The sequence below is a fragment of the Nematostella vectensis genome, chromosome 6 (genome assembly GCF_932526225.1).
Source record: "Nematostella vectensis chromosome 6, jaNemVect1.1, whole genome shotgun sequence".
NCBI classification, from domain to species: Eukaryota; Metazoa; Cnidaria; class Anthozoa; order Actiniaria; family Edwardsiidae; genus Nematostella; species Nematostella vectensis.
The window spans coordinates 3,189,138-3,205,490 of NC_064039.1; the positions used below are offsets into that span (position 1 = coordinate 3,189,138).

The 16,353-nt window shown below is 44.3% G+C and overlaps 1 protein-coding gene across 1 annotated transcript; it reads left to right on the forward strand.

Annotated features, from left to right (window-relative positions):
* Nucleotides 1–112: 112 nt before the first annotated feature.
* Nucleotides 113–16,241, forward strand: LOC5514615 (protein sidekick-1). The gene is made up of 19 exons (XM_048728910.1): nucleotides 113–127; nucleotides 806–1,010; nucleotides 1,615–1,917; nucleotides 3,053–3,346; nucleotides 3,750–4,046; nucleotides 4,450–4,788; nucleotides 4,893–5,189; nucleotides 5,460–5,774; nucleotides 6,442–6,741; nucleotides 7,357–7,472; nucleotides 9,796–9,970; nucleotides 10,460–10,738; nucleotides 11,305–11,774; nucleotides 12,675–12,769; nucleotides 12,950–13,106; nucleotides 13,404–13,470; nucleotides 13,701–13,975; nucleotides 14,945–15,113; nucleotides 16,056–16,241. The coding sequence occupies exons 1-19, from the start codon at nucleotides 113–115 to the stop codon at nucleotides 16,223–16,225; spliced, it is 4,338 nt and encodes a 1,445-aa protein (XP_048584867.1). The 3' UTR covers nucleotides 16,226–16,241.
* The last annotated feature ends 112 nt before the right edge of the window (nucleotides 16,242–16,353 follow it).

The window sequence follows — 16,353 nt, forward strand, 5'->3', positions numbered from 1 at the left end:
GCAAATAAACAGATATTTTTTTCTTATACCAAAGGTCCATTTTTTCTATTCTTCAGTCATGACACGCATTAGCGGTCTAAAGAAGGCATTGGTTAAAAGTTATTTTTTTACGATGTTAAATCGGACCGTACGTTGTGCCTCAGGGGATGCATTGGTTGTGCTAATTGTAACGTAACGATTGCCTCGATAAACTATCAGAGGCTCGAGCCATGTATTCGGGCACATCATGAGAGTCGAAGAGAGAATGTGTGCAAAATATTCCCTTTTTGCACTATAAAAACAGTATTTGTGAAGTAAACACGAGCAACAATCAAAACATCCCGTTTCTGCAAAATTTAATTCGCCATTTTGAGTTTTTTTTTATTTTTATTTTTACTTGTTCGAGCATGTACGAAGTCATGTGATTCCCACGTGTCAATCACGTACAAAGTTGTGATATCCACGTGTCGAGCATTTACGAAGTCATGTGATACCCGCGTATTAAACACTTACAAGGTCATGTGATACCCACATGTCAAACATGTACAGGATGATGCGATACTCATGTGACACACAGGAATAAACAGGTGTTGTTAAAGGCTGAAACATAAGTGAAAAAGTACGCAAATTACATTTTAAAGCTATCGAGATCAGTCACTAACTTCGACAGATTTATACGCGATTGTATGCGAGATCTATAGTCTATGCTCTTGTATGGCATCAGTCTCTACCTGATAAAGGCTGAGCGCTTTCCAACCTAACATTCGCAGTAGCGCATTTAATGTGCAATACGAATTTGCTAATTTTGTGTTTCTGTCTTCAACAGCCGACCCTTGTCCTCGAGTACCTGATAATCCTGAACAACACGAAGACGGGCGTGGTTAAGAATATGACCGTCCCAGTTGGCACGAATACTGCCACATTAACGGACCTGACCGGTGACTCGCTGTATGTCATAACAATACGAGGCGTGTCTAAGCACGGGGCGGGAGCGCCTTACGCGCCTATACAGATCCAGTCCCCCAGGGGAGGTAGGAGAGTCTTAGACTCTGTGTCACTCGTTAATACAGTTTAAACTCCCTAACTCGTACTCGGAGAACTCAAATTCCCCCTTAACTCTTGCTGACTCCGTAGGATTCGGATCTTAATTGTTACTCAAATAATGCGAACTCAAAACCAGGAGAGCTTGAAGTATTTTAAGTTTTCTCTGGCCACATTATACTAGAACTTACTGGAACTCTTCATTCTACGAATATATGGATATCTATATGCGTCGATAATTTGTTGTGTAGCCTATTTCAAATCGTTCACAATCGTTCTGGCCGGTTAAAAGTGGTATACGTCAGTAAATACATCAACGAAAAACAGGATCTAGTGGCGGATCCAAAGGGGGTGTCATTCCCCCTTTCAGCGCAAATTTACCCCACACCCTCGCCCCCCTGGCTGAAGAAATACTGGACCCGTCCCTGTATACGAGTAACTGTTTTGCAAGCAAGAAGATATATTTTACTTCTCTTTTAACAATTGACACATACCATCTGAAGTCTAGCCTGTTCGACCGTTTCGTTAACAAGGATAACAAACAAAAACTATAAGGCCAATGATAGCTTACTATACTCCCGGTCTCACTTCCAGCTCCCACGGCCGCACCGGAAGGAGCTGAAGCCACTAACTTAAACAGTACGGCGGTGTCACTGAACTGGAGCCCAATTCCCCCGGAGTATGCTAATGCGCCACTACTGGGCTACAGCTTGATTGCTACTCCGCTGAACGGGACGAGTGCTGGCGCACATAACTCTATATCTGTTTTCACGTGCAATACGTCAGTTGCGATAGCAGGACTTGCCGTGTACACGGCCTATGCGTTGGAACTTCGTGCGTTTAATGAACCCGGATTCGGACCGCCGTCGAATACGACCTTTGTGACCGGCGAGGAAGGTAAGGTTGTGACGTCATCATGTGTACTTTAGGAACCGTTCATTCCTCATCCTGGTAGTTTAGGGGGAGGGGGTATAACGGAAAAATTAATCGAACCTAACATCTAAACAGTACAATCGCACATGCAGTGCTAATTTTTATTTCCGTATTTATGTCGGAAATGTCTCTTCGTTGAGTTACAGTTACCAAACGTACAGTTGAAGCTCTCGTAAGCGACCACCTTGGGAACTGATAATTGTGGTCGTTAACGGAGCTGGTCTTTTACGAGAGCTTGCTCTCATAAGCGGCCACTGGGCGCCAAAAACTTGAAAAATAGGTGTTGGTCGCTTACGGGAGCATAATTAAAATGGAATCTAAAGGTTATTGTGATAATAACAACGCTGTAATATTTTGGTTTATTGATTGATTTTAAAACTAGGTATTTGACTTATCATGAGAGTGAGTTGTTTTATTTAATAGCAATTAATTCTACGCAAAGTAGCTCGTTATGCTCGTTTATATCGACGACTTAAGCTTTTCGTCATGAGAATATCTTCTGCGTCTACGACGATCGCATGGCGTCTTTTGTTAGCCGATTTCTAAAGCGTGCAACAAACAAGTGGATGGCTATTGTAACTGGAAAAAGGATAAATCGTGGAGCTGGCAATAGACTAGAGATTATTCGCATTTACACATTTTCTGGAGACAAAGAAATGTCAATCCCATGGTTGAAATTGAAGTTAGAAAATTGAAATTATCAAATTCTATAATGGTTGCCTACTGGAAAGGCAGCTTTTGTGAAACATTACAACAACATTTCCGCTTTATATGTGACTTCAGCATGCATTGGACATGATATTTATCATTGTGGTCGCTTACGAGAGCTTAAAAATAAAAGAAAATCTCAGTTGGTGGTTTGAAATTGTGGTCGTTAACGGAGCTGGTCGCACCGATAAGTTGGTCGCTTACGAGAGCTTAGAATTACAAAGTTTGTTTGACAATTCAATCGGTGATTTGTGATCGTGATCGTTATCGGAGCTGGTCGCTTACGAGAGCGGTCGCTCAGAGAACTTCGACTGTATTCATGTTTTAAATCCTTCAGTGTAATTTAAGTGGATGAAGTCATCTGCTTACGGGTTCTTTTTCTAACCCGCAGCGCCTGACGCAAGCCCGGCCATCACTGGCATCACTGACGTCACCGCCACTACCGCCCTTATGAGATGGAGCCCACTTCCGGCCATCCTCTTGAATGGCTTGTTGCGCTCTTACATCATCACCATTACTAATAATGCAACCGGTTCTTCGGTTAGCGTGACCGCGCCAGGTCACGTGAATGAGTTCATGCTGAGGGGGCTAATGTCATCCACAACTTATGACGTCACACTTCGAGCCATTACCATAGCAGCTGGGCCTGCCGCTGGAATACTGGTGAATACTTCTGAGATGAGCGGTTAGTAAAAAATAGTGACGGGTACTTTAGACTGTGTGTATTCCATTCAGTGAAAGACTCGTCAGCTCATTTCGTGGGGACGAACAAAGGCACAGGTATCCCAACCTTCGATTTTGCATCTACTGATAATATTAAAAAAAATAAAAGTTGTTCCGATTTGAACAGCTTATCGCCATTTCCCCCCTCTTAGTGCAGGTAAAGTCGGGAAATTCTGCGGAAACTTTCAGGTATTCGTGTTTATTACGATTTTGCTGGCCACCATCTTGTAAAGAGAACTGGACGCAAACGTTTAAGATCACAGGGTTCCCGCGCGCTCGGCCAATGCCCCTTTAGAAAGAGAACGGACAGCCATTGGTTTATATGTTACTCTCTGATACCCGTTACGCTTTGTGTGAATCCCCAGAGCCCGTTACCACGACCAGTAACGTAACAGCGTCCAACATTTCCCCGAACTCAAGCACGATCACGTGGCAACACTCTCCTGCCGAGGAGACCTCGGGCGAGCTAAAGGGTTACCGTGTGCGCGTATATGACTCGCTTCGAGACTCGAACTCTACTTACCTGATGTGTATGGGGAACAGGTCCGCACAACTGGCAGACCTTGACCCGTACACGCGTTACGAGGTCTACGTGAGTGTGTTTAACGCGTTATGGACTGGTCGTGAATCACCTACTGGGAAGTTCATAACGTCGGAAGGAGGTAAGGAAGACGTCATTTCCGGTTACCAGTCTCAGAAATATTTGACATCTTATGTAAAAGTTAACTTCCGGTTTAAGGTGCTAGTACTGGTATATTTGTTTTAGATGACACTTTTAGGTAAAAGTACTTATATTGATAAGTGTTATAACTATAGTATTCTTTACCATACTTGTCAAACTTTACCATACTTGTCAAACTTTACCATACTTGTCAGCCAAATCACAAGCTCTAGAAGATGAATAACTTTTAGGACTTGGGATTGGGCTTAAATCTTGGCATTGTAATGTTTGGGTAGATGTGACGTTTAAACTTTTGATCGGTGTAAAGATTATAGAATTGTAAAATAAAATTATAAAGTACTTCGTTTATTTGTAATGTTATCTGTACTGGAATTTCATTGCAGTTCCCTCAAAACCGCCTCAAAACCTTACAGCACACAACACCAGTTCCACCACGCTAGCTCTCTCATTTCGCCCCCCGGAAAAGTACTTCGTAAATGGCAAGCTCCGGGGGTACAATGTCACATGGCGTGAGACTCTCTTGCTGGACGCCGAGGTATTCAGTCGGACGGTAATCGTGACATCTTCGGCAAAGAGGCGAAGACGAGCAGTAGAAACAAGCGATCAAGAGAGCTTGCAGCTCGATGGACTTAAGAAATACACAACGTATACCATCACTGTGGCAGCGTTCACGATAGGAGACGGTCCCTTCTTGGAGGTCAACGCTACGACGGCAGAGGACGGTGAGAAGATGTAACTTATGGTATTTTTTGATACTCGGTATGCTGTTACTACCTCGGGGCCAAAAATCCATATTACATATACTAACATTGGTTCTTCCTTATAGTTCCCAGTCTTCCGCCGCCCAATGTTATTGCCTACAATACTAGTTCTACGTCAATCGCGGTTTCCTGGCAACACATCCCCGAGGGTCACGTGCACGGCATCCTTCTTGGCTACCACGTGTTTGTGACGCCCTATTCTAACGTCACTCCATCGGTTTACGTGATTGGTCCGACGAAGTATAACGTGATGATAGGAAACCTTGGCAAGTACACGGAGTACCACATATCTGTGGCCGGCTTTACACTTCCGGGGACTGGGAACGTGTCTGAGATTGTGACGACATACACTGATGAGGATGGTAAGGACTGAGAGTATCACTCTTCGATGGTATTTACGAACGGGTAAATTCACCCTCGTACTTTTTGGTAGAGTATGATGAAAAGTTACCTTTTCTACACACACTTCCTCTTGGCTTCCCTAGACCCCTCCCTGACTTCTCTACAATCTTTCCACTCCACTTGCTGTGGTTTACTTACCTGCGGACTGAATTTTCCGTCGTAAGCCCTCCTCTTTTCTCGTATCCTGGAACTGAGCTCCGATCCCCTTATCCCTTATCTTTCTGTTCCAGTACCGGACAGCCCCCCGCTCTCACTGTACGGGGAGGGGCCTACACCAACCTCCCTGTCACTCACTTGGCAACCCGTACCCACCCCCCAGCGGAACGGAATTATACTCGGTTACACAGTCAACATCCGGCTCAACGACACCTCACTCGATAACAGCACCCTGCCCTGGAACACGACCGTGCTGCCAGACGCTGCGATCCTGTCGCTCGAGGTACCCGGGTTGGCGGCATGGACGGCGCATCGCGTGAGAATCAACGCGTTCACCAGAATCGGGCCTGGGCCGTGGAGCGCAGATGTGGTGATAACAGGAGACAGAAGTAAGGCTCGCATTGTTTTCTATTTTATTGTAGCAGGTTGTGAAAAGTAAAGGATGCGTTCTTGTCTTGATATTTATACACTTATTTAAAAAAACGTTGTCAGCGCAAAAGGCAAATGGATCCTGAAAGGTTTGTTCCAAATTCAGTAGATATAAATCAAACATACGGCTATCCATTAAATATAATCAATACACAGCGGCGTGGCCAGGATTTTTTTTTAATAGGAGGGGGCCAAAAAGATTTCAAGGCATTTTATCCTGTATTTCAAATAATGTCTCATACGTTTACTGTATTTTTGGCTGCTAGAAGAAAGGAGGAGGGCTGAGTCGTCCCCCTGGCTACGCCCCTGATACATGGTTCTGACATCGCTTGAGTTTATCTGTTACCTATATTTTTACAAATAATTACCACCCATAAAAACCTTTCGTTCGTAGAACTGCCATTTGGCAATTGCCATTCGCCGTTCGCACTGACAACCTTTATTGAAAATGTTTATACAAATCTATCATCATATCATCATCATCATCATATGATATCTTTGGTGAAAACCTCCACCTTCACTCTCATCGGCCGCTAATATTACTAACGTGAGGGCTGAATTTCACTCTATTATAAATATGGTTTCGTTAAATGGAAGCTTGTTCATTCCTCTCTGTCTCATCACCAGTCCCTCCTCCTCCGACTGACGTCAACACAATCAACATCACCTCGACCTCCATCACGGTCACGTGGACAGGTATAGATACTTCCACACTAAGAGTACCCCTGAGGGGTTACCGAGTCTTGTATTCCGCAAACAGCAGCATCTTCTCTGATGAGACCATGAATGTAACTGCGCCAGCGGGAGCCGTGTCAAAGGTGGTCAGCGGTCTGCACGAGTTTACCGACTACAACTTCTGGGTTCTTGCGATCGTTGACGTCGATGGCATTCCCAGTGAGATGGTCTCTGACCGGACATTGCCGGACGGTATGCGTTATTTGACCACTTTATCGAAGGTTATTTACTTAGTTCTTTTTCGTTAAAACCCGTTGATCCGACTTCCATGAACATGGTCTCGTAGGCTGCGAAACCCTATTAGATGACATGTTCATCAGTGAATTAAATCCGCTTGAATCACGGTGAATTTCCATCCATCCTATAACTAAAAAAAGCTGAACTCTATTTTTAAAGTATCAAATAATACGGGGAAAGTTGTTAAACGTTTTTTAAATGATGAAAACTTAACATTTTTCAAACAAAATTTCGAATGAGTTCAAGATGCATTACGTCTTCCTTGGTGTCTTTTGATTGTCCAACAAATAGATCGTTTCCATTGACATCATCTTGTTAAACAATCCTAGAGCCCAAAATGCAATTACGTGAAATAGGGATTTTAACAAAGACGTGAAATTCTTCGAAGTAAAGTAATAGCATGCAGCATGTATGGCTTTTAAGTCTTCAGGTGTTATTGCTTCTCAATATAATTTTTATTATTTATGTTTTCCCTTAGGGACACGGGTAAATTATTTATTCAAAAGTGTCACCCTAAATATAAGTCAGTCTATCTTATTCCGTGACCAGACCCTCTCTTTGCCGTTGCAGTGCCATCCTCATCGCCGACTATCTTGTCGAAGCTCACGTTGTCAGCGGATTCCCTCATGCTGGTGTTTGTGCCTCCTCCACCCGAAGACATAAATGGCGTCATTTCTAGCTACGAGGTAAGTACATCTGATGGGTGTCCGCTTAATAGAGGTCCGGTATATAGGTTCCACTATACTCAAGACATAAATGGCGTCATTTCTAGCTACGAGGTAAGTACAACATCTGATGGGTGTCCGCTCAATAGAGGTCCGGTATATAGGTTCCACTAGACTCACCTTTTTCACTGTCCCGAGGGTGTCCGTTATATAGAGGTTCCACTATACTCAAGACATAAATGGCGTCATTTCTAGCTACGAGGTGGGTACAACATCTGATGGGTGTCCGCTTAATAGGGTCCGGTATATAGGTTCCACTAGACTCACCTTTTTCACTGTCCCGAGGGTGTCCGTTATATAGAGATTCCACTATACTCACCTTTTCACTGTCCCGAGGGTGTCCGTTATATAGAGGTTCCACTATACTCACCTTTTAACTGTCCCGAGGGTGTCCGTTATATAGAGGTTCCACTGTACTTACCTTTTCACTGTCCCGAGGGTGTCCGTAGAGGTTCCACTATACTCACCTTTTAACTGTCCCGAGGGTGTCCGTTATATAGAGGTTCCACTGTACTTACCTTTTCACTGTCCCGAGGGTGTCCGTTATATAGAGGTTCCACTATACTCACCTTTTCACTGTCCCGAGGGTGTCCGTTATATAGAGGTTCCACTATACTCACCTTTTCACTGTCCCGAGGGTGTCCGTTATATAGAGGTTCCACTGTACTCACCTTTTCACTGTCCCGAGGGTGTCCGTTATACAGAGGTTCCACTATACTCACCTTTTCACTGTCCCGAGGGTGTCCGTTAAATAGAGGTTCCACTATACTCACCTTTTCACTGTCCCGAGGGTGTCCGTTATATAGAGGTTCCACTATACTCACCTTTTCACTGTCCCGAGGGTGTCCGTTATACAGAGGTTCCACTATACTCACCTTTTCACTGTCCCGAGGGTGTCCGTTAAATAGAGGTTCCACTATACTCACCTTTTCACTGTCCCGAGGGTGTCCGTTATATAGAGGTTCCACTATACTCACCTTTTCACTGTCCCGAGGGTGTCCGTTATACAGAGGTTCCACTATGCTCAAGACATTAATGGCATCAATTCTAGCTACGAGGTGGGTACAACATCTGATGGGTGTCCGCTTAATAGAGGTCCGGTATAAAGGTTCCACTAGACTCACCTTTTTCGCTGTCCCGAGGGTGTCCGTTATACAGAGGTTCCACTATACTCAAGACATAAATGGCGTCAATTCTAGCTACGAGGTGGGTAAAACATCTGATGGGTGTCCGCTTAAATGAGGTCCGGTATATAGGTTCCACTGTACTCACCTTTTCACTGTCCCGAGGGTGTCCGTTAAATAGAGGTTCCACTATACTCACCTTTTCACTGTCCCGAGGGTGTCCGTTAAATAGAGGTTCCACTATACTCACCTTTTCACTGTCCCGAGGGTGTCCGTTATATAGAGGTTTCTCTGTACTTACCTTTTCACTGTCCCGAGGGTGTCCGTTATATAGAGATTCCACTATGCTCACCTTTTCACTGTCCCGAGGGTGTCCGTTATATAGAGGTTCCACTATACTCACCTTTTCACTGTCCCGGGGGTGTCCGTTATATAAAGGTTCCACTATACTCACCTTTTCACTGTCCCGAGGGTGTCCGTTAAAGTGTCCGTTAAATAGAGGTTCCACTGTACTCACCTTTTCACTGTGCCGAGGGTGTCCGTTATATAGAGGTCCCGGCGCACAACCATCTGACGGGTGTGTCTCCTCAAACCGACCGGCGACACTTACCAGATCTGCCCCTTTGAAAACTTAGATACTGTGAGCTCTTGTTATTTAACACGCCGCGACATTTATTAGTTTTTGTGATCCAGTCGCAACGTTTATCTGTACCATGGCACCTAGTGTGAAGGGGGGGGGGGGGGGGGAGAGGGTTTTGTTGGTGAAGCGGGTACATCAAGATAAGGGAATAGGTGTAGGTACTAGTGGAGAGTGAAAAAGGTAAAAAAAAAACAGTAGAGGACGACAAAAATTCATGCACAGAGGTATAAAAGCTTTTTGATGTGTAAAGCAGCCTTATGTGCCTCAAAGAGGCGTTTACTCGTTTTCATGAAGGTTTTAATTAATCAACTCTAGTGTCCATTACAAACTTTTACAGTGGACTTCTTGCGAAGCTTGGTTTAACCCGGGAAACATGAAGAACGAATATATAATTTGACACGTGGCATACTTATAGAGCTGTATTATATTTTACTGAGGCTGCTATTGAAAAGGCGGTCAGTAATTATCTTGGTGCTTATACCTTCAATGTGTGACTCAATATTCTATATAACTATTGTAGGTGACCTTGGAGAGTGTGAACGCGTCGAGTGTGATATCGCGTACGTCTTATGGCCCTACAGAAAGGATCGTCACCCTTTCAGGCCTAAAGGAGGGTGTTCTATACAATATCAGCGTCATTGCAGTCAACCAGGTCGGTTCCAGTCCCCCCGCAAGCGAAGCCACCAAGCTACACGGTATGGACGTGGTGTGTGTGTATGTGTAGGGTGGGGAGGGGCGGGTTTGAGGGGCAGCGCTAAACGTGAAGTGGTCAGATGGGAACTCAAATGCAGAAAAGGAAAGTAACGAGAAGTAACGAGAGAGAGAGAGAGAGAGAGGGGGGGGGGGGGGTGGGCGATAAAAATAGGAATGAGATTGATAGGGCTATCAAAATGGTAGGAAGGAAAAGACAGTGGTTGAGAAGTGTGAAGATAAGAGTAGAGGAGGAATTGAAAAAGAGACAAGTATTAACAAGCTTTTTTTCTTGCAACATAGTGGCAGCTTTGATACTATTAAATTATTGTTATATTAGAGCTGTTTTCATAAACCTGTGAAATACACTTTAGTTTATTTAGTACCAACAGGCTCTTATGTAGTTGTTCTCGTTTGCTTGACTACTGCATTTTGCTGCACGTATTTATGAAAAATACTCTAATGGATTAATTACTCTGATGTCATTTCCCCAGAGAACAGTGTAGCGCAGAACCGGTATTCTGCAGACACAATACCTCTTGACTGGCCCCAGTTCCCTCCTGAAGTTACCCACGGCGCGATTATCAACTACCGCGTGCGTTATCGACTCGTGGAGCTTGGGGGCGACCCTATTCGCGACTCACCCACCAAAGAAATACTTGTACCAGGACCACCTCTGAACTTGACAGACCTAGAAACGTTCGCAAAGTATGAAGTCGAGATTGTCTGGCTAACGAGTGATTCGGTTGGACCGGAGATAATCGTCTTTGCAGGTGAGTTTCCTTGCGTCACATCCGCTATAGAGTTTAGCTAGGACACCGCTAGCAAGACGCAACCGAAAAACAATGCTGTCAATGCTAAGTGTTCAACTCAAATGAGTTTCTATAGGAAGACGACTGATCTGACTATCTGTCGCCCTTACTAAGGCCTTCCAATCAACCACTTGTCCCTCACTCGAGAGGCGTTGCTACGGGGACCTGTAAAGTATGAACATCACCTATTACGGACACCTGGTTTTACGACACCATGTTAATACATGCATTTAATTATGGTCCCAGTGAGGTTTGACTGTATTTGACAATGTAAAGGCTTGCTGTTGTACTGTTGTAGACACAGCAAAACGAGTGCCTAGGTGCGTGTAAAAATCAATCGGAGTAGGGAGGGAACCATAGAAATTACCTTGAAAGCACTGTTGTTTTTGTTCGACTGTACTATATAAAAGTAAGCTCGCATATCTTGTATTCACAAACAGCGCGCAAACTTTCAACTCGAAAGATCCTAGAAAAGACACTGGCCATTGCTCGCAGGGTACAAGTCCAACAATTTATTGTTCTTCCAGAGACTTGTCGCTGCCGTGACAGGCTGATCACGAACTGGCGCCCGTACAACCCCTACACGTACGACTCCCAGGCCAACGGTGAGCCCGAGGGCATCATTCCAGCGGTGGTACGCGAGATGGCAGTCGCGTGCTGTGAAAAATGTCTCGCGTTTGGCTTTTCCCGCGTCGATTTTGAAATAAGCGCTGATGGAATACCCGCCGAGAAGTCCAACGAGAAGGAGTTATTAGGTAACATCTCTGAAGCTGTGGATTTTAGTTTCCCTGTGTATGGCTCGCGAGATCAGTTGAAGTACAAGTCGGGCTTCATGTATCGAGCGCTGGTCGAGTCCCCGGGGTTCGTGTACATTGTGAATACAGACAGCGGTAAGAGCCCGGCCATGATGCTCATCGCGGCGCTACTCACCGTCGTGCCCTACCTTGTACTAACCATCGCACTTGCCTACATCGCGGGCTTCGTGCTCTGGGCTATAGTAAGTAGCATGGTGTTGCGTGACATGTGTAAGGTGTTGCGTGACATGTGTTTGATATTGTGTGACATGTGTTTGATGTTGCGTGACAAGTGTGCATTATAAAATAGTGCAGTAATTCATGCGCACTTGCCTACATCGCGGGCTTCGGGCTCTGGGCTATAGTAAGTAGCATGGTGTTGCGTGACATGTGTAAGGTGTTGCGTGACATGTGTAAGGTGTTGCGTGACATGTGTTAGATATTGTGTGACATGTGTTTGATGTTGCGTGACAAGTGTGCATTATAAAATAGCGCAGTAATTCATGCGCACTTGCCTACATCGCGGGCTTCGTGCTCTGGGGCTATAGTAAGTAGCATGGTGTTGCGTGACATGTGTAAGGTGTTGCGTGACATGCGTAAGGTGTTGCGTGACATGTATTAGGTGTTGCGTGACGAGTGTGCATTACGACATCGCATGGTATTGCATGACACGTGTTACATCTAAGATTCTGTAAGATATTTGACCCCATGTTTATCGACAGCGCAAAGAAATGGCATGAAATTTTTCAATTCTCAATATATAAGCTCAAGGTTACGCATACAAGGAGTTCCTCTGAGCAAATTTTAAAGAAATTTGAAGATATGAAATTTAGGTATTAGCGAGCAAAGTTAGCTCAATTTATGATCAGAGCCCGACTTCTCCCTAAAAACGAGGAGAATTCACACTTTGAACAAATTGCACTTCAAGCCTCATATTTTGAAGACGAATCCATTAGAAAAAAACTCTTTTTGATATGTTGGTTTACATAGCATAAGAAACCTCTATGCAAAAATTCAAGCTTACCTTATTTAGACCTTATTTCGGGAAAACGTGCCATTTTTTTTTTGCTCTGTCATGTTTATCAATGTGTTTTTGTCGCCAGGATCGTCGTGCCAATCCTGAGTTTTTCCCGCCATCTTACATCCGGGGACAGTACGAAGGACTGTGGTGGGCATTTATTACCATGACAACACTGGGGTAAGAAAATCACGCGATCATCCGCATGACAGCACTGGGGTATGAAAATAAATTGAAGTCGGACAAATGTGATTATTATGTATCATGTTGACGTCGCTTGCGGATTCCAACCGCGTGATTGTCTTCATTTTGTTTTCCAAAGCAAGTTATCGAGGAACTGAGTTCACCTTATTATTTTAGGTACGGTGACCGCTTTCCTATGACCTGGGCAGGAAAGCTTTTCGGGATTTTCTGGATGCTTACGGGGATTGTAGTCTACGGAATCTTGTGTGGCTATTTAGTATCTGCAGTTAGCCGTAACACAGTCGACATCAACAACCAGCTGTACGGAGCACAGGTAACCCATAATGACGTCAAACAACTTAATATCCACTAAGCATAGGTAACCCACAATGACGTCAAACAATTCTATAACTACAAAGTCAGCTTTATTAAGCACAGGTAACCTACTTCAATGCCAAACTTGTTGTCAAAAAGGTTATCTTTATGGAGCCTATCAACCCAAAATGACGTCAAACCAGCCGTTATGGTTGGTTTTGAACAAAAATACTGGTAATACGATGACGTCACACAAACGTCAGTAGCAGTATTATCCAATCAAGCTGTCAGTAATTTTCTAATCATTGCCATGCAGATATTAGCCATCGAGGGATCTCCCGAAGCGCGCCTGGGGATTCGTCTCAACGCTCAGGTTAACCCAGGTATGGACAGTGATAAAACTCAACCTCTCCTACTCTTCATCAAAAACTTAAGACTACCTTCGTATCTGAATATTCGTTTGCGAGAGCAAAATCCTAGCCTGCTAAGCCAGTGTAGTGTGCACCTAAATACCTGTTTAGTGAAGCCGTTTATCGGGTTATCCACCGTTTTTATTCTATCTGCTTTTAGACGAAGAACCACATAGCTTTACCACCGTTTTTATTCCTTCTAGATGAAAAGCCACAGAATTTCGAAGAGCTTTACCGAGCCTTGAGAAACAAGAAATCGTACGGAGCCCTACTCGATGCATATGCAATCGGGCACCAGAGGCATCTGTTTGAAGACCCGAACCTGCGGATGGTGAGACTGTACGACTTCAAGTCTGCCTATGGCGTAGTGATGGCAAACTCCTCAACTCGGATGACGAAGTGCTTCAGACATTACATCCAAAACAACACACAGAAAATTTTCAACAGGATCAAAAAATACGTGCGCTTCTACGAAAAAGTGAGTGACCTTCCTAATACCAAGGCCAAGGCACGGCTTGCAGGGTAGTTTCGACGTCTCAATTCTAATTTATAATTATCTCGTGGAGGACTGTGGGAATACCCTTTTTTGATCAGGGAGGTTGGGAAATGCATTACATTAACACGGTCCCTAGGTTCTGATTAGGTAAAAGGTTTCAAATTATTGTTTCGCTTCACAGGGGGGTTTTATCTTTCGGTTATCTACAGAATTATGCCATTTACAAACAGAAGCAAAAAAAGGGGAATGTTTTTACTTTGTGTTTAAATAGGTTTAACTGACAAACGTTAATAATAATGTCAAAACTTGTACCTTCAAATGTGTGAATATGGATAATAAATATCCGATTGTCGGCTAATAAGGTCCCTAATAAGGTCACTCTCACGTATGATAAATAGTCTAATTCGTTCATAGTCTGTGTCTGGAAGCACGGGTGGCTTAGCGAGTTAGCGCGCTGGCCTCTCACCTCTGTGAACAAGGTTCGAGTCCTGGCTTTGACTTGGGGACTTTTTCTCTGAGTTCTAGTTGCGGTTCGGGCTTAGTATCTCAAGTGAGAGTGATTTCTTTCTCTTGTGCTTTCCAGCCCGTCCCATTCACGGGGCGCACCCTGTCCCCACCCTACAATAAACCTTCTTACCATATCAAAAAATGTACATAACATACATAAGATTATATTTACTTGGCTGGGAAATCTATCTGCAAGCTTGAGTAAGTACGCAGCTACTTTGTCTCCCTATTATCTTTGTTCTACAAAGGAGTTCTTTTGTCTCTATTCTTCTCGTTCTTTGTGTCGAGGTGCGGATATTCTTCATTTGCCCAATCAAATTGCAGCTTGTAAGAGCTGCGTACTGACCCGCAAGCTTGGGACTCTCTTGGAAACTGACAATTTAAAGCTCCTTGTACAATTTAAAGCTAGCAAGAAATTAAGACAGACATTACGCTTTTTTCCAGACTACCGACATACCATCGACTATAGAATACGCTTATGGTCTGTTCAGTGCCGAGACTCCCACGTTCCGTCGCACTCTTTACTTCCTGCTGGGTCTACTGGGAACGTTCACGATTGCCGGGAGTCTGTACAACATGAGGCGCCGAGCTAAGAAACGAGCGAAAGCGACTGGTAGGTTATTACCCATTTTGTACTAGGGATATACCACCAGGCAATAAGCCATTTTACAGATCAAGGTTTTTAAGCGTGAAGCCCACACTGTCTGTTTAGCGGCCAATAACGACACGACGCACTGACACTGCACCAAATACGATTTTCCTGCAGAGTGAGCCACCTGGTATATCAGAAAAACACTATCACACTTCTAGCCTTACCTTGAGGCTCTTTTTCTTTCCCGTAAATTATGCATGAGGAAGCTACTCAGGCTACATACGAGCTACCTAGGACGCGCCCGTGCGCACAGGTTCCCAGCTAGCGAGAGGAAAAGAACGCCAGTCAAATACAAAGAGAAGAGACCTCCGCCGCTAGCAGGGAAACATACAGAATAAGAAAGACATAAAAACGCCACTTACGAAGTTGAAATTATGTAGCAGCTGCACCACTAACATAAACAAGCACTGGAATACTGTGTACCACACAAGGACTGTGTGTCCAACAATACTACACATTTGCAATGAGGGAGCATTTCGCACGAGTATAACCACCAGTAGGACACTGGGGACGACAGTCTTTGCAAATTCCTTAGAAGTCTGATGCCGATAGAAATAGTGGTTTCGGTTTTGAGGGGGGGGGGGGGGGGGGGCGTGAAATGGCGGCGTGATTGGTCGTTGTTTCTGTTTTTTTTTTTTTAGCCATGCATTTAAACGTTTTATTGCATTTTTGTTGTTGTTTTAAACACAAATAGGGCGCACGAGTATAACCACCAATAGGGCACTGGAGACAACAGTCTTTGCAAATTCCTTAGAAGTCTGATGCCGATAGAAATAGTGGTTTCGGTTTTGAGGGGGGGGGGGGGGGGGGGCGTGAAATGGCGGCGTGATTGGTCGTTGTTTCTTTTTTTTTTTTTTTAGCCATGCATTTCAACGTTTTATTGCATTTTTGTTGGTGTTTTAGCAAAAGCAAGATCGAGCGTACACAAGGAAGTAGCCCAGGAGCTCAAGGACGACATCCATCAGCTGAGCCTGCGCATGAGAGAGATCAACGAAAAGCTGACCAAAAAGCACGCCCGCGAGCTGCTTGCACGCATGCGTATAGATAAGCAGAAATCCAAGTTGTATCCATGACAATGTCACGAGCTAATTTATCCGATTTTTTAAAAAGGGAGAAGTTAAACAAAGTAGCGTAGTACGGAAAATTAGCTAGTAGCCTTATTCCTAGTGCAGCGGCGGACACTTTGAGATGTTCTTTCTCA

What these genes read in the sequence shown, in the direction of transcription:
- LOC5514615 (XM_048728910.1), top strand. An exon ending in GATCCAGTCCCCCAGGGGAG is followed by an intron (nt 1,011 to 1,614) that starts GTAGGAGAGTCT and finishes TCTCACTTCCAG; the next exon opens with CTCCCACGGCCGCACCGGAA. An exon ending in CTTTGTGACCGGCGAGGAAG is followed by an intron (nt 1,918 to 3,052) that starts GTAAGGTTGTGA and finishes TCTAACCCGCAG; the next exon opens with CGCCTGACGCAAGCCCGGCC.